The sequence below is a fragment of the Cynocephalus volans genome, chromosome 7 (assembly GCF_027409185.1).
Source record: "Cynocephalus volans isolate mCynVol1 chromosome 7, mCynVol1.pri, whole genome shotgun sequence".
Lineage (NCBI taxonomy): Eukaryota > Metazoa > Chordata > Mammalia > Dermoptera > Cynocephalidae > Cynocephalus > Cynocephalus volans.
Window position 1 is genome coordinate 51904469 of NC_084466.1, and position 27543 is coordinate 51932011.

The following is a 27543-nucleotide window of genomic DNA, read 5'->3' on the forward strand; positions in this document are numbered from 1 at the left end:
TGAGCTAAAGAGGTGATTTGTCTCTGTAGAGAGGAAAGAGATTCAGCAGTGGAAGTTAGAGCCCCTTCAAGTTTAGTATTGATGTCGTTGACTGCCCATAAACTGTGTCCTAAGGCTCCTCCCGACAGGCCTGCTCCGACAGCTGATGTTGTTAGGGAAATACCAACCATGATTGGGAGGAAGGCAGCCCCTTTTTGTTTTGAGGGTGGATGAAGAAGATAGAACAGTTCTGAATTGGAGTACAGAGTGAGTTGAGGGACAATGGTGACAAGAAGGCATTGGACAGTAAGATTAGACTGGATGGAGGTAGAGAGGGTTCCATTGCACCAGAAGAAAGAACCTGGTGGGGCAAAGGTGTGGTTATAAATGGTTGAGGAAGGGAAGCGTTTAAGGGGACGGCCGCCAGGAGCGGTCGCATGAGAGAAAACAATTTCCGGGAGAGAGAGAGAAAGATGAGTGTTTCAGAAATGATCTGTTGCCAGGTGTAAATGGGTGACCCTGGGGAGCTAGCAGAGGGGCCTGAAAGCTCCCTGGGTGAAATGAAAAGAACAGGAGAAGGCCAAGGAGAAGGTTCATGTCTCCGGAATCGGGGGTTAGGCGGAGTTTGAAAGGGTCGGTAGGATGAGGGATATACTTAAAAGAATGGTGTGTTAAGTTCTTTTGCAGCTTGTTATTGGAGTTCTCGGTGGCCGAGGGTGGATCCTGAGTGTAAGGCTTCAGCCTGGAAATATGAATCCATGGAGTAACATGATTACCTGGCAGGGCAAGTTTAGCAGCAGTTGGAGTGCAAAGGATGACAGGACATGGGCCTTCCCACTTAGGGGTTAGGGGGGTTTTGGGTTCCGGGGAAGTGTAGAATACTAATTGGCCTGGGTTGAGTGAAAGGTTATTTTTGGAAAGTGACGGATCTGGAAGTAGCCAGTCCTGGTACTTCCATAATTCGGTGCGAAGGTGGGAGAGCAAGGGTAAGGCCATGGTGGGTGGTATGGGTCCTTCAGTTGCTGGGATCCACGGGGGTAGGAGGGACCTACCATACATGACTTCAAAAGGGGAAAGATTGGAGGGCCTTTTTGGGAGAGCTCTGGTCTTGAGTAGAGCGAGAGGTAGAAGACGGACCCAATCAAGGTGTAATTCCAGAGACAATTTAGTAAGGTTCTGTTGGTTCTCTCTACCTTTCCAGATGCCTGAGGTCGGTAAGGGCAATGTAGGTGCCAGGGGAGAGAGAGTGACTGGGAGAGTTTTTGTATTATCTGGGCGGTAAATTCAGGTCCATTGTCAGATTGAATGGAAGAGGGCATCCCAAATCGTAGGATGATTTGGGAAAGGAGAGTCTGGGCTATGGTGGAGGCCTTTTTATTGGATGTTGGGAATGCCTCTACCCATCCTGAAAAGGTATCAACAAACACCAAGAGGTATTTGAGGCACCGGACAGAAGGCATGTGTGTAAAATCGACTTGCCAGTCGGCCGCGGGTGTGAGACCTCTGGCCTGGTGGGAGGGGTATGGCCCTGGTTTGAGAGGGGTGTTAGGATTGGTACGCTGGCAGATTGTGCATGAGGAGGAAAGTTTTTGCAAGAGGGCTTTGTCAGCTGGGGTGATTGAGAAGAAGGCTTGTAAAAACTGGGATAAAGCTTGGGGGCTAGAGTGAAACAGGTCATGGAGCAAGCAAAAGAGAGAGGACTTATCATCATTAGGCAGTTGAGGCTGAGAGGGTGTCTGTACCTTGGGAGCCGTATGGAAGAATGGGAAGTTCGTTCTGTGTCTGTGTGTGCATTGCCGCAGTGCGTGCGGTGAGGTCAGCCTTACAGTTCCCGCGAGTGATTGGGGAATCGTCCCTCTGGTGGGCTCTGCAATGAATGACTCCTAATTCACAAGGCAAATGGGATGCCTCAATTAATGTGGAGATTAAAGCTGAGTTGGTGATCGTGTTACCCTTGGTGTTAAGCAGACCGCGTTCTTTCCATATGGCGGCATGAGAGAGAAGTATATGAAAGACATATTTGGAGTCAGTGTATAATTTAAGAGTTCTTCCTTCAGCTAGAATGCAGGCTCGCGTGGCGGCGATAAGTTCGGCCTGCTGGTTGGTAGTACCCTTGGGTAAAGGTTGGGCCTCTATAACCGAATCAAGGGAGACTATGGCATACCCTGCGTAATGAGTGTTTCCTTCCTTGAATGAGGACCCATCCGTGAACCATGTGAGATCAGCCTGACATAGGGGTCCCTCAGTGATGGAAGAGTGGTAAGGTATAAAATTTTGAAGGCTTTCTACACAGCTGTACAAAGGCGTGTTGGGGGAATCTGGTATAGGCAGTAGGGTAGCCGGATTTAGGGGTGGGCAGGTAGTGAAGGATAGGGCAGGATTTTCCAGAAACGAGGATAGGAGGGTTAGGATTCTGGAAGGTGGGAGGGATTGGAGAGCCTTATAGGTAAGGAGGTCTTTGAGGTGATGTGGTGAGAGAATGGTGAGAGGTGCCCCAAATGTTAATTTGGATGCCTCCTTATGCAGTAACTGCCCCACTGCTAGGGCTCTTAGACAGGGTTCCCAGCCTCATACAGTGGTGTCCAACTGTTTTGATAGGTATGCTACGGGGGCAAAGGAGGGGCCATAATTCTGTCCTAGGACGCCTAGAGCTTGTCCTGTATTTTCATGAACATAGAGGAAGAAGGGTTTAGTTAGATCAGGGAGATGAAGTGCAGGGGCTGTTAGAAGGGCCTGCCAAAGCTTGAGAAAAGGGCACTGAGGTGAGGAGAGTAAAGTTTCTTCAGGAGGACCCTTACTCATATTATAGAGAGGTCGGGCTAGCAAAGAGAAATTGGGGATCCATGCTCTGAAATATCCGGCTAGACCCAGGAAAGATAGGATCTCTGTTTTGGTTTTGGGGATGGGCAGGTCAGTAAGAAACTGTTTTCTGTCCAGGGTGATTTCCTTCTTTCCCGGGGAGAGGAGAAAACCAAGGTAGGTTACAGACGGTAAGGAGTTTTGGGCCTTGGCGGGGGACACTAGATATCCCCTACCCACTAGGAAGTTAAGCAAATGGGCAGTGTCAGCTTGGGATTGTTCCCATGAAGGCTGCATAGAAGGAGATCGTCCACATATTGTAATAAGGTGGACTCTGGATGGTTTAAGTGAAAAGATTTGAGGTCCTGTGCTAGGGTCTGCCCGAAAATATGAGGGCTATCCCGAAATACCTGTGGCAGGACCGTCCAAGTGAGTTGTTCGGAGTGACGGGAGTGGGGGTCAGTCCATGTGAAGGCAAAAATGTATGGGGCTTAACCCGAGGAGGGCTGTTGTGGTTAATGAATACTGAGCCTGACAAATATATTTGGAAGGGTCTTTTAGTTTTATGCGTATAGGGGAACACTGGGCCAGAGCAGGGCTGGCAGTGTCCCAAACTGTGGGGTTAACAGGGTGCGTTAAGATGGGTAAGGACTTCTTTGGAGGGGTGGGATTAGTAGGATCTTGGGCTTGAACTAGCGCTAGGAGGAAGGAAACGGGGGGAAGAGGAAGAGGACAGGGGCAAAGTAATGGAGACTTGAAGCTGTGATAGAATGTCCCGACCCAACAAGGGGACGGGGCATTGTGGCATGACTAGAAAGGAATGGAAGAAAACGGGTTGAGTGCCTTGAAGGCAGCAGGTTAAAAGAGGGGTTTTTTGGGGAAAGATTTGTTTACCTCCTACCCCGACTGTAGGAGAGCTGCTGGAGGTGGTGGGGCCTTTATATTCCCTTAAGACCGAAAAGGTGGCTCCAGTGTCCAGGAGGAAAGATATTGTGTGGCCGTCCACAACCATGGATACCCTGGGCTCCTGCTTTGTTATAGAGATGGTCGGGAAGGGCCCAAGGCTCCATCAGTCCTCCTCAGCAAGGCCCACCATAGGTGGTGTCCATGGTTTGGGGGATTGTGGGGCAGTTGGTCCCTCACCCCTTCGGGCGAGGGGGCAATCAGATCCCCAATGTCCCTTCTTTTTGCATTTTGGACAGGAGTGGTGGGTGGCCTGGGGGTGGGGCAAGCCTTTGCCCAATGCCCTTCCTTTCCACATTAAAGCAGGCTCCAGGTGGAGGCTTAGAGGTGGAGGCTGTGGGAGGGCGCCCAGGGGGTTTGATAAGCTGGGCCAACATCTGGAAGTTGGCGTGGTCGGCCTTTTGTTTTCGACGTTCCTTTTCCTCCTCCCGATTATGAAAAACCGTGAAGGCCACTGACAGGATTTCGGTCTGAGGGGTTGCAGGACCCTGCTCTAATTTTTTAAGTTTAGTTTTAATGTCGGGGTAGGATTAGGCCAGGAAATAGGTCATAAGGACATGCCGGCCGTCTTCTGAGTTGGGGTCTAAGTTAGTGTATTGTTGAAAGGCCTGAGTTAATCTATAGAGGAACTCGGAGGGAGTTTCCTCCTTTTTTTGGACAATTTCTTGAATTTTTTGGAAATTGACGACCTTGCGAGCCGATTTTTTGAGGCCAATTATTAAGCAAGAGGCAAAACGGTCTCGAGCCTGGATTCCCTGGGCTGTGTTATAATCCCAATTAGCTTCCTGTTCTGGGACTGCTTGGGGGCCTGGCGGGTGATTTGGATTGGTACGATGGGTGTCAGTGGCATGGGTTTGGGCTGTATCCCAGACCTTGCGGCGTTCCTCGGGGAGGAGTGTATTGTCTAGGAGCATGAAGATGTCATGATGTGTGAGGCTGTAGGCCTGCAGGATCCATTGGAATTCTTTAATGTGGGTGGTAGGGTCGGTAGAGAAAGAGCCTAGTCTTTTTTCTAATTCTGTAAGGTCAGCTAGGGAAAAGATAACATGGACCCTAACTACTCCTTCAGCCCCAGCTACCTCACGTAGTGGGGCAATTGTTAAAGGGGCGGGGGGAGGTCCTCGGGAATGGGTGAAAGGGGGGCTTAGTGGGTCAGGAGTAGGGGATGGTAAAGACGGAGGAGTGGATGGCGCAGGAGGTGCCGAAGGTGACGGGGGAGGAGGAGGTCAGTAGGGTGGGGGTTCATCAGCAGGGTCGAAGGTGGAAGAATCGAGGGGTGACTGTGAAGATGCTTTACAGGCTAAAAGGACTTGAGAGGGAGCACAGGAGGAGCAGAGGGTGGGGTTCTGAGCCAAGAGGCGAAAAGCCTTGATGTAGGGGATCTCCTTCCATTTTTTTAGGCGCCGGCAGTAGTTAAAGAGGTCTCGTAGCCAATCTTGTGTACAGAATTTGGTGAGGAGTTTGGGCTTGATATCCGGCCTGAGGGAAAGGTTGGTGAGGTTTTTCAGAAGGCATTGAAGTGGAGAGTCCCCTAGGGAGGAGGAGGAGGCGCCCATTCTGGTCTCTTAATGGGAATTTAGACAGAAATGGACAGAGATTAGTGATAAGACAGATCCTTCCGCCAGTTGGGAAAGGCAGGATCCTAGAGGGCGTCCCCAGTAAGTCACGTCAGTCCTGGCAGGTTCAGGTACGAACCAGGAGGAGAGAAGGGAGGTGTGGGTTGTTACTCAGACCTTCACTTCTCTAGAGCAAAAGCCCGGTGCCTGAAGAAATCTAGCGCTAGGAATTTCTGGTCAGGTCCCAGACCCGGGAAGTGGAGAGAAGAGAGTGGTGGACAGGAGGGTGAAAGAGAGAAGGAGAGAACAGAATGGGGCCTTTAACCTCCAAAAATGAAAGTAAAAGTTTACCTGTTATAGTTTGGGAATTTATGGTGGTCGTGAAGACCGTGGTGGGGTGGGGTATGGGTGTTAGGGGCTACCGGATGATCATGGCTAGACTCCCTGTGGTAGCCTGAAAAGGGCTGGTGCCCTTTAGGAAAGGGGGCTTACCTAATGATGAGCCGGTGGTGAGCGGAAGGAGCCAGCGCCGAAAAGAATGGATGAGGGTGGACTGTCAGTGGTGAGCGGTGGAAGGGAGGCCAGTCCTGGCTGGACGGGGTTCCCGAGGGGCGACTCAAAAAGTGTTGCCGCAGAGATTCGAAAGTGTTGCCGCTCGAGGGAGCCCTGAGGGGTGACCTGGAAAGTGTTGCCGCCGTGATCCGAAAAGTGTTACCGCTCGAGGGGAACTCCGTCCTGGGTTTCGGCACCAATGAAAAGGACGAGTCGACACCAGTTGACAATCCACCAGGGAGAGCTCGTTTTATTAGGCAGCACACACATGTATATATAGGGCTTTAAGGGAAAGCTGATTGGTTTAAAATACAATCCCTATTTAGCATACCGCATGGGGCTTGGGGGGGAGCTGATTGGTGTGCGATTCGCACTGGCGGGAAGGAGAGTATGGAAGAGAGTGGCAACCAGTGCCATGATGGGGTGTGGCCGAGAAGGGTTTATGTGATCAGGGTGTGATCGCTTGGGGCATTTGGGTTCTTACAGTGTTGGCTTGTGTGTTACAGTGAAAGTCTCTTAAGTACATTTCACTTCATCTTAATCTGTTTTTTACTGCCAAATAATTAAGGGTCTGACTTTTATTAAGAAAATCATCTTTATCAGCACCACACTCTCCCAGGTGAGCCACGGGCCAACTGACAATCATCTTTAGAGCACACTATATTTCCTAAAAGATTTTTTAAAAAGTCTTAAAGTCAACAGAAGGAAAGTGAAAATAATTGTATTTATGCTCACTCATGTTAAATCTGTTATGTGAACTGCTGAAACTATATTAATAAGTTGTTGAACTTGAAATCAAGCTTGCCAAAGAAATATTCTGTTTTGAAATTAAGTTACACTAATAAATTGAATGTACATTTATTCTTTTGGTTTTAGGCAACAATACTTCAAATTAATTAATGAGTGTGTATCCCAGATTGTATTGCACAGAGATGGAATGGATCCAGACTTCACATATCGAAAAAGACTAGATTTAGATTTAAGTCAATTTGTGGGTGAGTATTTATTATTTCAATGAAAATATCTTACTGTCTATTACTCCATGGTCAGCTCTAGGGTGGTTCTCATAGTGTGGCCTGTGGACTCCTGAGGGTAGTTGAGATCCTTTTAGGGAGTCCTAATTGTCCAAACTATTTTCATAATAACACTAAGACATTATTTGCCTTTTTTATTGCGTTGATATTTTGCACTCATGGTACAAAACAACGATAGGTAAAGCTGCTGACACTTTATGTATGAATCAAGGCTGTGGCACTAAACTGTGGTAGTCATTGTATTCTTTACCCTCAGTAAAACAAAATAAACAACAGCCACTTTTTACTTAAGCATGTCCTTGATAAAGTCCTAAAAATGTTAATTTCTTAAAATATTGACCCTTGAGTATATATTGTTTTAATATTTGTATGAACAAATTGGATATATGTATAAAGCACTTCTGTTTACAATAAGAAAATACTTGTGTAATTGTTGGAGTTGCCAGCAGAGCAGAACTGGTTGCTTGGTTTTGTTTGTTTGTTCGTTTGTTTTGTTTTTGTTTTTACTTTGAAAGACTTTCTGTCAAAAAAAACGAACTGTGGCTACTATAACTTGAATATTTGGTACAGATTTTATTGAAAACGAAGTGAGCCTATAATTTTAAAGAAAATGACAGAATTTGTTGCCAATGAGAGAATTTGAGCTTTACAGTGAAAATTTAAATTTTGGATAACTTGTATCCGCTGCTGTCAACTTGACAGCTTCTCAGTACAAAATTTTGTGATGAGGTCAGTGATGAGGTTAACCTATATTATTATTAACCAGTATTTTTATATTGTATAAAGAGATGTGTCAGCATTTGGAAGATCTGCATGACTCAGCAAACCACTGTTTTCCAAGTTACCGGTGCCTGCTATTACAAATTCTGCAGGCAAAAGATTCATTGAAAGCACACCGTTGATCAGTGGATTTTAAAGTAACAGTGTACAAGTTCTTTGGTATAAGTGATTCCACAATGTAACTACTATTTAAGAAGGTACCACTTGAAAAATTTTAGGGTAACATCAAAGAAGAACTTCCACAATGATCTGAAAAGACTATTAAAATACACTTCCCCTTTTTACCTACCTATCTGTGCAAGGTTGTTTTTTCTTCACATAGTATCAGAGTCCAGGAAGAAGAATGTGTAGATGGAGTAAGGAACTGGATAATATTAGTGACACTGATAAAGAAAATGGTTGTTTCTGTCCACAGGAGAGAAGCAGTTAGACATTTCTGAGGAGTAGGAGGGGGGACACAGACATTAAGAAAATCATGCTGTAAATATGCACAAACTAAAATGTGAAATGATTTTGAATAGTGTCTGAAAAAATTTGTTCTACCTGCACATTGGGAATGTTTTTTTCTTAAGTAGCTGAGAGGTTTGAACCTTATTAACTATCGAGAAGGAAACATAATTGTTGAACACTACTTGGCTGTATAAGTGAAGCACATTTATATTGTTTTAATAAATCATTATATTTATTGATTTTAAATGTTTAGTGTAAACTTATGAACATAATATAGAAGACTTAAATACAGAAGACAATATGATTGTATTTATATGAATAGGCAAGAGGAGACACAAGGTTGGCCAATAGGAGAGAAAGGTGCTGGAATGCATAGAGCACAGATAATTTGATATATTGTCCTGGGAATCGAGAGATACTGTCTGTGTAACAGGAATCACAAGATTAAGTATTTAGTGCTATGGAGCCAGCCAATTTTGTAAGTAAAATGATAAAAAATTGGGATAGGGAGCACTTTCTTTTTATTTTATAATAGGAACTTATCTATAACTTATCTTTACTTACTTATCTTAAGTCAGTAAATCAAGAAATAATGGTGTGCATATCTGATTTAGAATTAAGAAGCTAACCATCAGAATCACCTAATATAGAAAGAGCTATATTTAAGCATTTAAGAAATGGGACTGAGATTTGGATGCAATGTTTGCTTGACTTTTACTTTTCATTATAGGCTCCTCTGTAATATCTTTTATTAACTATGTTTATGTATTTTATTTTTAAAAAAGCAAGGATAAGATATACCGTGGTAAATTCGTATAAATTACTCCTCTTGCATAGGAGTATATTAAATGGTCTATATCATGTGGATATAGACCATTTAATCCATCCATTATTGATGGGCATTTAAGTTATTTCCAGTTTTTTTGCTAGCATAGCATAAACAATATTTTAAAGAGTATTGCTACCTAAAGGCAAGTCCTAGAAATAGAATTGCTGGGTGAAAGAAAATGAGTATTTAAAATTTTAGTACATATTGTGAAGTTTTTCATCAGCAAAGTTCCCAACTTATACTTTGACTGTTGTGTGGGACAGTTGGTTTTTCCATGCCAACTCCAACATTTGGCATTATGGATCATTTAATCTGTGTTATGATTTATCGTTGAAAAGTTTATACTATTAGGGAAAAGAAAACTTCTGTTCATATATTTTAGCAATTTTTGGTTTTGATTTTCTAATTTTCTGTTCATTACTGTTGCCTGTTTTCCTAGCTTTTGTTGAATATTATCTTCTTTTCTTCCTTCAGAATATTTGTGGATTGATGATAGGAACCTTTGAGTGTTGTATGTTATAACTGAATTCTCTCCTGTTATCTGACAGAAGTTTAAAATTGTAGCTGAGTTTATCTTTTCTTATGTGATGTCTGCTTTTTGGTATCATGGTTAGAAAAGCCTTCTCCATTCCAATATTACATTTTTTTTCCTATTTTGTTTATTTTATTACTGACTGTTTTTCCAATTCTTTTCTGTGGTTTTTTTCTTCTTTCTAAACTTTTAAAGTAATAATGAATCTAAGAAAGGCTGCAATTAAAAATTTTCTCTCATTGCAATTTTAGATGTTTGCATTGATCAAGCAAAACTAGAAGAGTTTGAAGAGAAAGCATCAGAATTTTACAAGAAAGTAAGTAACTTTTACTGATTTTGAAAGACTGTGTGAGGAATCACTGCAGGCATTCTTCTGCCTCAGGGACTTTGCCTGTTATTTCTTTTGTCTTCTTTCCCTCCTTCAGCTATGTACGCAAATGCCATCCTTCAAGGAGGACTTCCTAGACTACATTGTTTAAAAATTTTAACTTTCCACTCCGAACTTTGGTCCTCCCTATTCTTCATTTATTTGTTTTCCTTCCATTATATCTATCATCATCTAACATGCCACATAGTTTATGTATTTATATATATAGATATGAATGTATTACCTATTTCTTCCTCCAGAGTAAACTTTATGAGGGATCTGTGTTTGCTTTTATCAATATCACTGTACCAAGAACAATTGCTGGCCCTGTGTAAAAATTAAAAAAATATTTTTTGAACAAGTGAATAAATAAATGATTAAACAAAATGAGCAGAAACAAAATCTTAAGATTGCAGTAATTCTCATGGAATTATATAGTTTAGGTTTTGAACACTGAAATGGTATCTAAAATTTTAAGAGAAAGGTTATCTTGTGTTTTGTTTTGATTAAAGTTGCTTTATTATGTGAAGTTGAACTATAAAATTGTCCTTTGCATAGGTCACAACTATCAGACATTACCAGATTTATTTCAAGCTAGTAGTGACCATCCATCCATTCCCTACTTTTCTTTAAGGTAGTGTTTAGGTTTTTGGTTTTTTTTAATCTATGGCTTTGCATGTACCTATTGGACTTTTTCTTTCTTTCTTTTCTTTTCAGTTGTATTCGTCACACTTCAGGTAGTCACTCTGATTTGAATTCTTGTGGCTGGTTTCTCACATTGGAGGAGGAATAATAATTATTAGTAGTACTGCCACGACAGTGAACCCACAATGAACATTTGCTGAATGGACATTTACTGCATGTTAGACACCATGCCAAGGTTCTGAATATATCTTGAGAGAATTGTATATTTCTATAAACTTTGAAGATAAAGCATAGCTTGCAAATGATAGGCAAACTTTCATAAGTTGGGAGTAACTTATGAAAAACGTTTTTAATGTCCTAAAAATTCCTAAGGTTTTGAGTTCACTGAACACTTACTGGGAGGTTATTATATCTTAAACAATTTGCTATAGGCTAGGGTTACAACTATTAATATAATGTCATTCCCCTGAAGTGACTTAGTTTACTGGGAGAAGGTAATTAATGGGTCATTTGAATTAAGTGTCCTAAAATGTACAGTTATAGATGTTCATGTTGTAGGGTGATCCCTCACCTAGCCAACTTTGTGTTCCAAGCTCAATAAGCACTTTCACTCGTCATAGGAAGGTATTAGTAAGCTTTCAAGTATTTGATTTGGATACATCCCAGATAGTATAAATTTGCTTTTGGTATCATTTATAGGTATATAGTGTATATGAATGGAGTTAAACATAACTGAACAGATTTTTAAAATATTGTAAGCTTTAAATACAGATAGGAGAAAGACCTTGTTCAAGGTTAGTTGTCTTCTTTTAGTCAGAAATTACATGTCTTAGGAATATTCAGAAAATATTGTTTGTGCCAGAAAAGATTTCTATTGCTATACCATTTTGTATATATCAGCAAAAACTCTGTTCTGATAGCTTTATAAGGACACATGTAAATACTTTGCTTTAGGCAGGAAGCTATCATAGTTGCTACACACATTCTTTATTTTGGTGCATAAATTTGAAAAATGAAGACCAGAAATGTCAGAAAGCATATAGAGAATACTGAATTATCAACCTTCTTGTACAGATACACTAATATATTTACCCTACGGAATGAAATTAAGCAGAACCTCAGCCTTAACTGTGTTTGTTGGCATTTTTGTGTGTAATTTTGTAAGTGTAATATTGCTTTAGTAACTGTTTTTGGAGAAGGCTATCACATCAGTTTTTATAAGGTATGCTTTTAATGGAGATTCATTTTATCCCCAAAGCTGTAGCAATTTGACTGTAGATATTACAAAAATGCTAAAACAGAGTTTATATTTCATCTGATCCTTTCATAGGGAGGATGTGGAAATTTATCTCTTTAGTAAGTAGTATACATCTTTCAATATGGCCATGTTAATTTAATACATTTTCTTAGAGTGTACTAATTATGACTCTGGTTGTTTTGATAGTTTTATCTTTGGTCCCATAGATGGTCTTTTTTCCTTACGAATTTTTGTCTAGGGCCTATGTGATAGGATAGTGCACATACTGATATTGTGAGAGGGCTTCTTCATTCTTACTCTCATAAGAACAATTTAATTTTTTATTTCTTGCTACGTAGCAGTGAACTTAGTCTTAGTCTTAAAAAAGGGAAAAGAGAAAATGACCTCTCAGAGACTTTTGATGCTGGGAGAGTTGGGGAACATTAATGTATGATATTGACACAAGCATTCAACATATAAAGGAAGATCTGACAGTAGTTTACTCATCACTTCATTCAACAAATATTTATTGAGTTTAATTCTAAATGTAAGGCATTGGAAAGGTGATGAATAAAGTAGAAAGGGTTCTCAATTTTATGAGCTTTCAGGTTGTTGAATGTTAGTGAGGTGTATGATGCTGCATTCTGGTGTTTTTTATTACAGTGTGATAATTGCCATGGCAGAAAAAACTTAGGTGGTGTGTAAGCCTGGTGGGAAGGGTTTCTCATCTAGTCCTGGGTGGCCAGGGAAGACTTACCCAAGATAGTGATATTTAATGTGATGCCTGAAGAATCAGAATGAGTCATCAAGGTGTGATATCCAAGGAGGAGACATACATAAACTTATTTTGAATTTCCTATATAAAGGTATCTGAACCATATCATATCCAAAATCAAATTCATCTTTCTTGTCGCTAAAAATACCTTTCTTCCCTGCATTTTCCACCCTAAATTACAACACTTCGTTACCACCTTGTAAAACCACAGAAATATACTCCCCTTACTCATTTTCTTCATTCAGTCAGATATCAAATTTTTTGTATTCTGTAACGTCATTTCATTTCCTTTTTGTTACCCTCTTCTCCGTCTGAATTTAGGCAGATCTTAGGTTCTTGCTTAGATAACTGCATTAGCCTCCAAATAAATTTCCATGCCTCTAGCACTTCTCTTTCAGTTTGTCCTCCACCCTGCTGCTGGTTGGACTTTCCAAAGTGCGGATTTGATGTTTCTTTTCTTATTATAAATACTCTAATAGCTCCCTATGGCTTTTAGGAAAAAGGGTCTGCTCTTTGGCTTATTGCAAAATTCAACAGTTCCATTCCTGTGTACACCTCTAGTATCATCCCATGCAGTTTGTTCTCATGCTTCCTTTTGTGCACTTTACAAAGTATTGCTTGTCATTATCCTATGCACTGTGCTTTTCCCTCATCTTGTAATGCTAGCTGTACTTATCAGCTAACTCAAGTTTTTCAAACCTGAGGCCAAGCATCATTCCTCCAGGAATTGTTTGTCAACCTCCAGCCTCCAGTCTCTCTCTCTCTCTCTCTCTCCCCCTCCTTATTGCTGGTAATTTTCATAGATTTTGAGTTGTTAAATTTGCTTTTACTTTACTGCCAGACACTGTGCTTGCTAAAAGTGCTGACTATACTCTGTTCACCTTTGTATCTCCAGCAACTGCTACTCTGGGGGACACATCTTAGGCATGCTGTTAGATATTTATTGTATAATGGGAGGTAGGTGGGTAGGTTGAGGCCAGATTCTAGAGGTCTCTTAGATATTTAGTTAATGATTGTGGCCTTTATAATGAAGCCACTGAATGTTTAAGCACAAAGGGTCATGTCATTTGAGCTCTCTTTCACTAAGAATAAAAGTATTAAAAAAAAAAAAAAGCCAAAGGTTATGGGGGGAAGTTTTGAAAATATTATATTTCTGTTTGTCTTGAAAAATTCTAATTGAGTAGTTGAAAATACATTTATGGACTGATCTGGAATTCAGATGAGAAGCTGAGCCAGTGGTAGGGATTTGGAAGCCATCAGTGTATGAATGGTGACTGAAGCATATGTGTGTAGACGTTGTGGTCTTATGAGAAATGTGGAATGAGACCAGCGGAAGGGTGAGGAAAAACAAATCCTGTAGAATGCCAACATTAAGGGATTGGATTTTGAGGAGTAGAAACTCTTAACAAAAGTTGGCAGAAATAGTCAAGGAGTAGCAAGAGAACCAGAAGAGTGTGTTGTAATGGAATATACAGGGGAAGAGAAAGGAGGCGTATTTGTAAGTATTTATGCTGTAGAGTAGTCCTGTCTAATGTGGGATGATAGAAATTGTTGTTCAACATGGCAGCCATCAGCCATGTGTGCCTAGTGTGTACTAGCATGACTGAAGAAGTGAATATTTAACTTTATTTAATGTTTGTTAATTAAAGTTTACATTTAAACAACCACTTGTAGCCAGTGGCTATGGTATCGAATAGCATGGCTATTGAGAGATCACCTAAGCTGAGGCTGAGAGGAGTCCAGGGATTTGGAATTTGATAAGTCATGATTTTTAGAGTGACAGAATGATAGCTTAATTGTGTTAGATAATGAAGTTGATGTTCAGCACATCTGACAAATGAGTATGGACTAAAAACATTCTTTGATGAGGCTGACTTTGAAGCAAAAGTACGATTATGATTAGAGGGTTTATAAGGGGTAAGATGAAGGACAAAAGTACCAAGCAGTTAACAGTATACCAGAGGTGTGAAGGCAATTGATTTAGGAAGTCCCTGGGGAAGCACTGGGTGACAGGAGGAGTGGGGTGAACCTCTGAGACCTAAGCATGGTTTGCTTATAGATTAGTTATTTTATTAGGTTTAGGATTAGTATCTTTTTAATTATTTAATGGTAGGAGGGGTTGGAAGAGCCGTAGTAGTAGCAGGAGTGGTAATATGTATTTTTAGGCAAGGTGAAGGACATTTGGACAGTTTTTACCTATTAGTTTCTGTTATCTTTATAAAGGAACACAAGGTTGGGAATGAAAGGATTAGTAGTCTGAAATGTACTTTCCTCACCTGCAAAATGGGAGTTAAAATAATATTTTATTTCAGAGTTTTTGTAATGAAATTTCAAAATGCTTCTTTTTATGCTTTAAAAGTATAAAGCATGGGGGAGAGTATGCACATGTGGGGGACAGGAAGTGTATTGAAAATCTCTACCTTTTGTTCAGTTTTGCTGTGAACCTAAAACTGCTCTAAAAAGTAGTCTTATTTAAAAAAAATGCTGTAAAGCATTTCGAACATTAATTGTAGGGAGATGGTGTGTTTTCATCTGAGTAACTCAGGCTTTGAAGGCAGAAGATCTGGCTTTTTAATCTCACATCTTTTACTAACTGTATGAAAGGGACTAGTAACTACCTTTTTGTGTTAAGAACAAAATAAGATTCTCTTTGTAAACTAAATAAAAATAAAAGTCCTTTGTAAACTGTTGAGTTCAATATTGTTATTTCCCTAATTGAGGTTTTGACTGTATTTAAAGTATGGAGGCTACATTTGTGACGTAGTTGCATTTTTTTTTAATGATTGGTTTTTTTCCATTTTTTAAAAAGAGTCAAATACTTGTTCATGATTATGAGATAGTACCCTATTTAAATTTATTTCTGTTAGGATAGGTTTTCAGTCCTGATAATGGTAAAGTGAAGTTATTTGAGTACAAGATGGGAACTTGTGATGAGTAGTTCTATAAATTAGAAAACTCTTTGACTTTTTTTTTTTTTTTTTTTTTTGTCTTTTTCGTGACTGGCACTCAGCCAGTGAGTGCACCGGCCATTCCCATATAGGATCCGAACCTGCGGTGGGAGCGTCGCCGTGCTCCCAGCGCTGCACTCTCCCGAGTGCGCCACGGCTCGGCCCCAGAAAACTCTTTGGATTAACCAAATTTTATTGTTTGCCTTCCTCCCAGAAGATATTACAAGAGGGACTTTGAAAGATTAATTTATAATTTATCTCCCAAAGATATTGAGATACTACATTGTTATAAGAAAAAAAAAATAATTGATGCATTTATAAATGGAGTTTATTAATAAATATATTAAAATGGAATTTTTAAAAATCATGCTGATAAACTTCAAATGAGTTTCAAGTATAAGTTTTTGCAGGTGTGGGGTCAAGGAACTTCATACAATGCTTTGCTCGCTATTATTTTACACAATGTCACAGTGATATTTAGGGACTTTTAAGAAAAATGCCAGGGTTGCAGATAACTGTGAGCCAGTTTGCTCTGCTGTGAGAAGAAGGTCACAGACTCCATCTCTGGCTTTGTCTGCTCCCTTGCGAATGAATGATTTTGGTGGGAACTGGAGGGACTTAGAGAAAGGCTGTGAGTGCCTTAGTGAAAATCTACCACTCCTTTTGTAAAACCAATTCAGAAATTTATGTTCTGTTAATCATTAGAGCATATTTCTATATGAAGAACAGTACTTTTCATTTTCATCTCTTTTTTTATTTTTATTTTTTTTCTTTTCAGTTTGAAAAAGAGTTTACCGACCACCAAGAAACTCAGGCTCAATTGCAGAAAAAAGAGGCAGAGATTAATGAGCTTCAAGCAGAGTTCCAAGCTTTTAAATCTCAGGTAAAATACCATCCTGAGTGAATGTAGGTATTAAAACCACATCAGGGGAGCAAAGGTCATGTTGTATCTTCATAGCATCAAAATGTTTAAACTTGTATGTTTTCATAGTATTGTTTATATGTATTGCTGTTTATTTTTTAAAAAATTTATATTGCCAGTTTTTTTCTATTTTTATTTTTAGAAATACCTGAGCTTTTACTAACTAATGTGCTTCCTTCTGTTTCATTTGGATTTTGTTCTTAATGTCACGTTTCCTAAATAATTAAGCATAAAGGTTAAAAATGTCTTTTACTCTTAGATGTGTCATTCATCACTGATCTTTATCCCACTACAGGAAATTATTTCTCAAGCTATTTATTTTTCAAAACCTTCAGCCTATGGGTACCTTGCAGTGAAAGATAACCTCTAGCTGAATGAGAACATTTTCTGATAATTTTTCAATTTCCAAAAGTAAACAGATTTAAAACACGACAAAAAAGAGAGCAAATCTGGATTATGAAGCAGATAGCTCACATACACCCTCTACACATAAAACATTTAGATAGCAAGAAATACATCATCTGCATGCTTTATGTGGATGAAAGTAAGGAGGTAGAATATTCATAGCTAAATTTCTTCCTGTAGATTTATCTACAGGATAATGAGCAATAAGTACAGTTTTGCTATTTTCCTTTCGTCCTAATTTATGGTTATGTTACAATAGTCTCAGGTATATTATTTTCCATATTATTGGCAATTTTATTTTTAAATACTTAGTGGATAGTTTTGTTACAGAGGCTGTCTGAAGATACCATAAGAGATGGCTCTCTCTCAGTTTTCAATTTTAGAATAAAAATTAAAATCTACTATGTACAAGAAAATTATTCTCATTGATCTTCCTTTAGTACTGTAAAAAGGAAGTACATACTGCATTTTATGAATTTTTTCATCTTTCCCATATGGATCCTTGTCTCTTACATTAAAAGAAACATTTGATTGTGTTCAACTTCAGGTTGAGTTATAGACAATGGCTGAAGGATTTATGACAAGTTTTTCCTGGTCTGGGCTAATATAAATTTATGAACTTCTCTTTTTAATATTTCCCAATTGAAGGATTACTTGTAAATCTATTCTAGAAAATCCAGTTTTTAAAAAAATATATCTGCCATTTTTGGATAAGTTATTGCTGCATGATGCTTTTGTATAAAATGGGAATAAATTTATGTTTTGAAATGGAAATTAAATCAAGGAATCTCCTAAATTGTTTTAAATTGTGCACAATGCTGACCTGTGTTGATGACTATCAGAAGAAAGCTTGGAATTAAAGTCTAAATATTGGCCACTCTATTTCTTTTTGAAAAACACCTGGTAAATTCTTTCTTTGAATTTAAGTTTGTATTTCTCATGAATACGGTGCATTGATCTTCAGATCCTTCTCTTGGGTCAAAGTTACGCTGACTGTGAAGATTATGAATAAAATATCTTCCATTGTCTCTTATTTCATTCCTTTGTTCCTTTAGTCACTTAACAACCAAGTACTGCTAGGTGCTGGGAATATGATGATAGCAACATAGTCACAGTGTCTGGCCTCCTGACCTATATCTTCAAGTCAATCATACTTACTTTATCAAATGAACTATTTCTAGAGCAGAAATTCGACCATATCTTTGTTTTAAGACATTGATAGTTAACTATAAAATGCATATGAACGTGAGTGTAACATACACACATTATTGATCACAGCAACCCAGGGTAACAATGAACTGGTTCTTCTTTACACTTAATGCTTTTGGTAAGGCATGCTATGCTGTTTGATGTATGGTCCCCATTTCTTTTATAATACTGTGTGTGTGTGTGTGTGTGTGTGTGTCTGTCTGTCTGTCTGTCTGTCTGTGTGTGATTTCAGATGTCATTGATTTCAGGCTTTTTATACATGACCAGTTTTTCATAATTGTTCCATAAAACTCTTTAAATGATTTATTAACATTTATTAAATGCCCACCATTTTCATAGTAGTTCATATATATATAGCTTAGAATTGAATTAAGTAATTTCAAGAAACTAATCATATTATAAAAATTATTGATTAACCCAAGAAGATCTTTTTCATGATAATCAAAATGCATCTATTCTTACCATGCCATGGAAACATAAGTACAAAAGTGATCAGTGGACACAGCAGGTTCTTTTTTACTTCTGATTTTTACCTTGCTTTTCTGTGGCATTTGACTCTGCAGAACACTCTCTCTCTTTTGCAGGGGTGAGGGCACTTTTTTCACTTGTGGCTTATGACCCTGCGCTTGCCTTTTTCTCTTCCTGTCTTTAATTCATTTATCTACACGTATCTTCAGTGGCTGTCATGTGCCAGTCATTACTTTAGGTGCTGGGGAAAGAGTAGTGAATATAACATAGTCACTTCCCTCATTGAGCTTATTAATCTATCAAAGATAAGTGGTAATGCTTCCTTATAATTATTTTACACTCTTGATAAGAGCTGTTGAGTACTGTGAGTGTAAAATGAGTGGGCAGATAAGGCTTTCCTGAGAAAGAGACATGTCAGCTCAGACCAAAAGGAGATGGCTGGTGAAGGAGATGGCCAGGTGAAAGGAATAATCCAAGCAGAGGAAATACCATGTACAAGGACCCTGAAATCAGTATGAGGTTGGCACGTATACGGAATAAGAAAGTCACTTGAAAGACAAGTTGGCAGGGACCAGATCATGGCATACCCTTGTAGGTCCTACTATTAATTTTAGATTTTTTTTTTCTCAAGTATATTAGGACACCATTGAGAAGATTTAAGCAAAGGCATGATGCAGTAATACGAGTTAGTCATTTTTTTACCTTTCATCTAAATGCTTGTGTTTCATATAATTCTGTATGTAGACCTTTCCTCATGCTACATATTCTTTACATACTCCAAGTGAACTTATTTACTTTCACAGCTTCAACTTTCACCCAGACTGCTTATTTTCTACTTTTCTAGATCCATATACATATTTCCCTCCTGGCCATCTCAACCTAGACAGCCATAAGTGCCTCAAGATGGGGAGTTATATTTTTGGCAATTACATTTTCATGAAAATAAAAGTTATAATTCTTAAATTGGGGGAAAATATTGTTGGAATTTTATTTTTAGGTTAAACCATATAAAATTACTGATACTCAATTATTTTTGGTTTAAAATAATACCTTTTGAGTAAGTGTAGTTTTACATGTTTTGTATACATGTTCTTAGTTGTATTCCTTATTATTTTTTTTTCCAGTTTGGCGCCTTGCCTGCTGATATGAATATTCCTTTGCCCTCATCAAAAGAAGATGGGACTGGCCACCCAGGACTTCCTCCTCCCTCTTTACTGCCGTCTTGTGGAGGGGTGCCACCTCCACCCCCTCCACCCCCTCCTCCACTTCCAGGAATGCCGATACCATTCGGTTGTCCTGTGCCTCCACCACCTCCCCTGGGATTTCTCAGTGGACGAAACTCTCCTCCTCCACTAACCCTGCCTTTTGGGTTGAAACCAAAGAAAGAATTTAAACCTGAAATCAGCATGAGAAGATTGAATTGGTTAAAGGTAAAACTAATGGAGGAAAACATACTTTTACCTAGGTTAAAATTTAATTTTTGACTTATGTAATTTCCAGTGGGCACCCTAATCAAAGTGACAATAAATAAAATGGCATTTTTTAAAAATAAAAGTGTTGAGTAAAAGCCCTTTGCTATTGACTTAAAGCTTTCCGATTTGTAAATTTGGTGAGAGTCAATGTTGTTCCAATGAGATTTGATATGTAGCTAAATTGATAATTTACCATTATCACAATTGAAACATGTTTATGAAGTGTCTCAAAAGTACAAAAATGCTGATGTTATTAGGAACTTTTTTGTTGGTAGCTATTGGGAAAAGTATTATTAGTTGTCAGCTACTACTTATTCAGGTCATAGGAATTCTGAATTCTGCACAGATGTTTTCATGGTCATGTAAACTTGGGAAATGCTGTATAATGTATCCTGTCCTCCAAGAATTAAAAATTCTGAGAAATACAATTGAGAAGAAACAAATTAAACTTTATTTCAGTCGGCTTCAAATCCCCAACTATTTGATCATGGAAACTTTTTCTTCCTAATAAGGTGTTAACAACCTGCAGAACTTGTGTTTCATTGAATACACTTTGGGGGAAATCCTTACAGTGATACTTTATAAACATCTGCTGGCACCTGTGGGACACTGGGTCTAAATGTAATGCTTCGGTTGGTTCAGTTGAAACACTCAACTATTTATGAATCAGTGTTCTCTCTGATTGTAGATCAGACCTCATGAAATGACTGAAAACTGTTTCTGGATAAAAGTAAATGAAAATAAGTATGAAAGTGTGGATTTGCTTTGTAAACTTGAGAATACATTTTGTTGCCATCAAAAAGGTAAGTTTAACATCTTGATTGTTTATTAATTAAATATTAGAATTTTAAGATTTTCATTTTTTATATACCAACCACTAGAAAACTTTATTTTAAAAAATCATATACATATTTTTACATTATTATTATTATTAATGGGTAAATAAATGATCTAATGAAATAAGATGTTTTAAAAGTGAATTTTGTTATACAGTGAATGAAGTGGGAAATTTTAAAAACGCAAATGATTAATACAAAACTTTGTTAAGTTTTCTATATAATACTCAGACTTTTTTTGAAGGAGTTCTATTGGGGTAAATTAGACTTTTGTGAAGGAGGATATTTTCAGAGACCATTTTGGTGTGATAATTTCCTTTAGTCAGAGAAAGAGAAAAACAAAATGTGAAATTTTGTTTTCCTTTAGTCAGAATTTTACCACCCTTTAATATTACAGTGATTGATACATTGACGGGTATGAATCACATGGGATGGAATTATCAAATTTATAGCGCCTTTAAAGTTAGCTTGAAAGAGATGTATTTGAGTAGGTTATATGATCTTTTCATTAAACGCAGTGGCATAAATTTTCTAAATTGTTTTGTAACAGCTTTTACCTGTATAGCGTGATTAAAAAAATTATTTAGGTTATTACTTGTGTCCAAAAATTGAATTTAATTTATCCAATCTTACCAACATTTGAAGGCTGATATTCACATATATTAAATTAAACTGTTGTTTTTGTTTTTTTTTTTAATTTTGTCAGCTGGCGGGTGCAGGAGTCAAACCCTGGACTTCATATTATTAGCACCTTTCTCTAACCAACAGAGCTAACTGGCCAGCCCTATGTTAATTTTCTAAGTATTATGTAAAATGTAAATTTTAGATCTGTAGGACAAGACACTTAGATCAATCATTACTTTTTAATAAGAAAAACAAAACAAGACCAAAAAAACCCTACCTTTTTCGCTATAAACTTATTTCACCTATGTCCCTGGGCTCGCTAAACACAGAGGGAGCTGGTAGGGAGAGCTTGTGCTAGAGGGATGCGGATGGGACCTTGGGAAGAATTGTCTTCTTAAAATGCCTAGTGTTTACTAGACACCATGCTAGATGCTTTATATAAGATGTAACTTGATCATCACAGCAACCAAAGAATGTTGGCAGATACCTTAAAAATTCATTTGTATTCTCTTGAAATGTTTTCTAAAAGATAATTGTAAATTAGAAATTCTTTCTAAAAGGTAATTGTAAATTTAGGTTGCTTTCTTAAATTTGTGTTAAATTGCAAGCCTTTAGCAGATATTTTTGAGCACTGTTGGTCTTGACTAAAATATTAAAAATGATATATTTTGGTCTTTGAAAATAGGGGAATTTTCTCAGCAAGTGCACCCTAGGAAAACTTGTAAAGCAAGCAAATCTTAATTTTACATTTTGATTATGGAGAATCAGAATTTCCTTTGAATAAAATTAGTGCACTGTTCAGGCAATCAAAGAAAATATAGGGCAGTTAAAATGTGTATTTACATGTAAAACACTTCAGAATTTCAGATTCTATAGTCTGGAATTGATTAGTTTTCCTTTTGCTTTCCTAGTAGGTACAAATGGTAGTACCTTTAAGTAATGCTGCCATCCAGCCTACTCTTTTTTTTTTTTTTCACTTTACTCTGATTACTTTCCTAATTAATGAGGCTCAAAAGGGAAACTTGTTAGCATGTCTTTAATTTAGCTGTAGTGTTAACCCTAAATGAAATAATTGGACCTTAAAAAATTCTTAAGTCATCTAACTTTAGCCTTGAAATTCAAGGTTGAAAAAAACTGATGTACTTGCTCAATCTATTAGTTACAAAGATTAAAGTGAGACTTGATCGTTTTCTGAATATTCCGTAGTTCTATCCCTCTCTGCCTTAGTACACACTGGCCCTTTGGCCTGGCTTTTCTTTCGCTTCACTTAGAGGCTGACAGAGGAATACGATGTCCATCTTTTGTCTCAGATCAAATGCTGCTTTCTCTTTTCTGTGACAGTGGATGTTTCCAGGGTGAATAGAAAAGATGGGGAAGCCCAGGGTCGTGACCCTGAGCAGTGCCAACTTTTCACAATGCCAACTGGAGATGAGCTGTGAAGGTGACTATTTTTTGGTCTGCATTTTAAAGAATAATTCCTAGAAAGCATTATTTGAAGAGTCTTAAGTGGGCTTTTTGGCATTACTAGTATTTTATTGGAAAAGGCCAGTCATTGCTGCTTTCAGAGAAGTGGTATTTTATACAGATATTTAATAGGAAAGATCAGAAAGGAAGGAGAAAGATGTCCGGAAAGCTTAGGTAAGACTGGGCTGGTGGATTGGACGGGTTGCTTTATGTTGTCTCTTTATTCCTGGCCTGGATGCTGAGGCATTGGGTCCAAATGTTAGCATTTGCCTGACCCCGTGACTCCTAAGATTACTTTGTTTGAATCAATTTTGTAATTTCTGCAGAATTCAGGATTACACCTTGTCACTTATACATTGTTTACTCCAAGTTGCAAATCCAGTTGCCTCTGTACTCCTTAGCAAGCAGCTGAAGATAGAGGCATTGGCTGCTGGCTGATTTTCATCAGTGGGTTGCATCATAACAAGGCAGGGAAGGACAAAGAATTCAGATTATTGAAGAATAGTGGGTTTTTAGAGACATGGTGTATGTATGTTTTTTATTACAGTAACTCTTTGGTCTAAGAACCAGGGATGTTTCTCTGATTACAAAGATGCATGTTCCATCCTAGGCATTTAAAATGATAGATGCCAGTAATCCTTTGTGCTTCTCACATATTGGAAATAGGTAGTGAGAACAAAGGAACTAAACCCAATCATTTAAAGAGAACCTTGAAATTTTTTCTCACATTCTTTATTGTCAACAAGGATGACTTTTTTCTTACAGTAGACACTGCTTTATGTCCAGATTACTGGGGTTTACATGTCTAATACTCTGAGAGCTGGAAAAGGAATAGGAACTAATAGTACCGGTGGTGTACCAGTTTTCTTCTAGTTACCTTGTTTAATGTTTACCACATTTCAGCCAAGATTTTTTCTCCTGGTCTGCTGATTGCAAAGCAATTCTGACTTTCCACAATACCATCTTGCTCTACTTACCTGTACATATAGAAAGATATTCTTGATAAGAGCTTGGACATTTTCTCTTAACTCCTGTTGCCCTTTATTATATTCCTAGTTTTTTCTTTTGGTTAGATCTTTTTTTATTTTTAAATTAATCTCTGTGACCATTTATAATATTGCATCATTGGTCAAGCACCTGTGCTATATCTTAAGAAATACAGAAACCCCCTCTCTAAGCTTTTTCCTGTAAAATTAACATTTTTTTCCTGATTCACTTGTATCATTTTTTTCTTTCATAGCTTATTTTGCTATAAGATATCTCATTTTGGTTTTTTTGCTTCTCTGTTCTAACTTTTTGAGATACATCTTAGCTTTCCATGTTTTAAATTCTTCTGGAAATATATATGGGTATTTTTCAAGATTATCTTTTTTCTTTTCTCTTACTCCTCTTTCATTCCTCCCACTTTTTCTCTTTGTACTTGGCTACCACATTCAAATCAGCAAATATTTATTGGGTGCATATTGCCTGCTGGACCTTATATTTGGCATTGGGACCCTGGAGTGAATAAGGCAGACCTGTTTGTTCCCTGTATTCATGTTATTTTTATAGTCTTAGTGGCACTCAGTCAAGTTCTTAGTTGAAGCACAAAAATGAGGAGTGTAATGACAAATGCTGATTTTGATTTTAGGAAGGACTGCCATATTTTACTCTCTTTGGCTTCTCTTAAGACTTAACAAGGTTATAAAAGAACATTGTTTATATAGCTCCCTGAAATTTAATCATAATATTCATATATTGAACATTTGGTATCATCAAAATAATGCTAATGACCTGCATATTTTTTTACCAGATTGGAAGCATCTGTTGGTTAATTTTTACAGGCTGTTTGTAAGTGGATTAAAGTATAATAACAGGTTATTGGTGTTGGATTTGTCAACTAAAATTAATATTAATTAATTTCATTATTCACATACTGTTAATAGGTATTAAAGGGCTTTCTGAAAGTATATGAATATCTAATTCAGTTAGACTAATATATTGTGAAAATGTTCCACAAATGTTAGCTTTCTGAAGTAATCACATTTTATAACAGGTGGGTCATATTTGCCAGATAGGACCAATAAACTAGTTTATGAATAATTTTGCAACTGAATAGTTATGGCATATGGAAACAGCTAATGGATTATGCACTTAAAATCAAACGAAGCTTAGATTTCTGACATCATAGTTCATTGGACAAAGTATTGAGGTAGCAAGTGATGAACCATGGATTATCCCAGTGACTGGGATGTGTTCAAGATGTCATTTTGTATTTGAAACATAGTTTATTCCTCTGTATGAACAAAAGTATATAAAAAGTCCTAAATCACCTCACAGCCCTACATTAAGATATAATGCAATATAATATAAATCATCACAGAAGTACGTCTCTTGAGAATACATGCTAATAAAGAGTTGATGCCAAAATCAGTGCAACATATCATAAACATATGAAAGATTTCTGAAAAGGACATTTGACAAATACTAATTTGGAAAGATTGGGGAGGAAGTCAATGGAGAATTAAACATTATCTGGAGCTGAAACTCAGAACTGAAGACTGAAGGAAATTATGAGATGGGTCAGGAATGTCTTGTTTAACCATTAGGAAACACTTCATTATTAGCAGTTACAGTATAGTCTCTGGTGGGTTGCTGAAGAAATGGAAATTGATTCTTAAAGCTTTAGAGAAGTAGAGCCTAAAGAGAGAGGCTTAGGAAAGTGGGTTTATATAGCCTGGAGCCACAGAAAAGACTTTCAAGTCTGCAAAATTCTTTGGTTACATGCTTAGTTATAGTCATACAGCGTATCTTTGGTATAGTGTGGTAGAAATTTTTAAAATTCCTGTAAATGGATATATTTCTTATATGTTGTATAGATGCTGCAAACAGAAAGGGAGGGAGCTTGGGCTTGTGTGTATTGGAGGGTGTGTGTGCAGAAACACAGCATTTTCTTTTTTTCCCCCTCCTCTCTTTTCCTTCTTCCATTGGAGAAAGGAATGGTATTAGGGCAGTGGATTAGACTGGAGTCACTTGACTAGAGGTAGACTCGGGGATACTGTTGCTCTTCTGTGTTACAAGTTCACCGTGATATTTTATTCTGGTAGCAGTTTTCAGTAGTGTCCCTGAACAAAATTGTAAAGTTGTTACATTCCATTGTTGTTATCTCACATCTTTTTTTCCTCAGAATTTCTCTTCCATTTCCTCTATCTTCTGCCTTATTCTCCATTTATTTCTCCACCAGGGCATCTCTTGTTGCTCTCTGATTGCTTTAAAGAGCACTTCCTAATTACAGGCAGTTATTCTCTGTCTGCGTCACATTCTGGAACTCAGGACTCCCGCTCAAAATTAGTGCGTGTTGTTATTAACCTAAAAATATAAATGAAGCTTATGTTTCCAAATGTACTATTTTAATCTTAAAAATAATATTTTGTAAACCTGGCTGTTAATCTCCACTATTGCCCCTCCCCCACCCCCCTGACACACACATTATTTGACTGGATTAGAAAAGGCACCTGGAGTTAGCATGGTAACCTGATATCATCCTTGGAGAACAAAATAACTTTGTTACGTGTTTTATAACCTTAAACTTCACAAGGTAGATTTTGAGGTGATTATGTATTCATGTGTTTAGGTAAACTGAGTGTTTTTTTTTCTCTCAAGTCTAAATCATTTAGGCATATGATCTTACACCTTATACCATATTCTGTGTTTAACACAAGCTTTCACATATTACATGGCATCTGAGTAGGAAAGCCAAGTTAGAGACCTTTGGTTACCGTTAACTCTAACCTGTATAAGTGCATCCCTGTATCTTAAAAGAATTGATATTTCAAAGCCAGATACACTTTAGCCGAGGAGTTCTTAATTTGGGGTCCATCAATAGAACTCAGAGGTCTCTGAACTTGGATAAGGAAAAATATATCATTACTTTCTAGTAACTTATAATTTAGCTTTTCCTTCAGTTATAAATATAGACAACAAACACAGCAGTACCTGTGACATTTCCACCAGTAGAGTTCATATGTACTTTCATAATACATTAGAACTATTTTAGATATGTCAAAATATCATTTAAACTCATCACTACTTCAAAATTAGGGTAGTTATTAGAGCTGCAGCTAGATCTTGTTATTTAATACATTAATAAAGAACTATATTTTGTCAATTGGGACGTCTTGGAAGCACACGCTGAGATGTTGAATTACGAGTTTTTTTTGTTTGTTAGTGTTTTTTTACGGATGAGGGAGCAGGACTGGGCAGGAAGAACCTTAGACCATGGTACAAATATGACAAATTCTCAGCCTACCCAGCCAGGAGGGAGCTCTGGAACAAAGAATGCTTGTTAGAGGAGTCCCATGTTGGGCCCTAATGGCCAGTCCTTACTAATTGTGCCACAGTCATTGCTGGGGGCTGCCCACGAAGGATGTGGCCTGGGCTCAAAAGCTAAGAAGGGTCCTAAAGGTGCTAACAGCTTGGAGCCTGTCAGCTAAATGCACTCCTCGCAGCTGAATGGACAGTTCTTTCCCAAAGGGTGATCTGAGCAGTACATGTCCATGGCTGCCTCTCACGAATGTTACTGTTTCATGAACTGGCATTTAGTATACTTTGCTAGCTGCGTTAGAGTATTTGCTTCCTTTGAAATCCTATATATTTTATTTTATGCATTTAAAAATGCTGTCCTAGAAAGGGGTCCATTTCTTTCAGTGACAGTGGGG

At 38.0% G+C, this 27543-nt stretch overlaps 1 protein-coding gene across 4 annotated transcripts in view; it reads left to right on the top strand.

Moving 5' to 3' along the window:
- The window catches only part of DIAPH3 (diaphanous related formin 3), a 493080-nt gene that overhangs the window by 163084 nt on the left and 302453 nt on the right, over nucleotides 1–27543 (top strand). For all 4 annotated transcript variants that reach the window (XM_063102549.1, XM_063102550.1, XM_063102551.1 and 1 more), the window contains 5 exons: nucleotides 6726–6844; nucleotides 9726–9790; nucleotides 16225–16329; nucleotides 19575–19880; nucleotides 20611–20725. In XM_063102549.1, the coding sequence (XP_062958619.1) occupies nucleotides 6726–6844; nucleotides 9726–9790; nucleotides 16225–16329; nucleotides 19575–19880; nucleotides 20611–20725 (710 nt within the window). The remainder of the gene's footprint in view (nucleotides 1–6725; nucleotides 6845–9725; nucleotides 9791–16224; nucleotides 16330–19574; nucleotides 19881–20610; nucleotides 20726–27543) is intronic.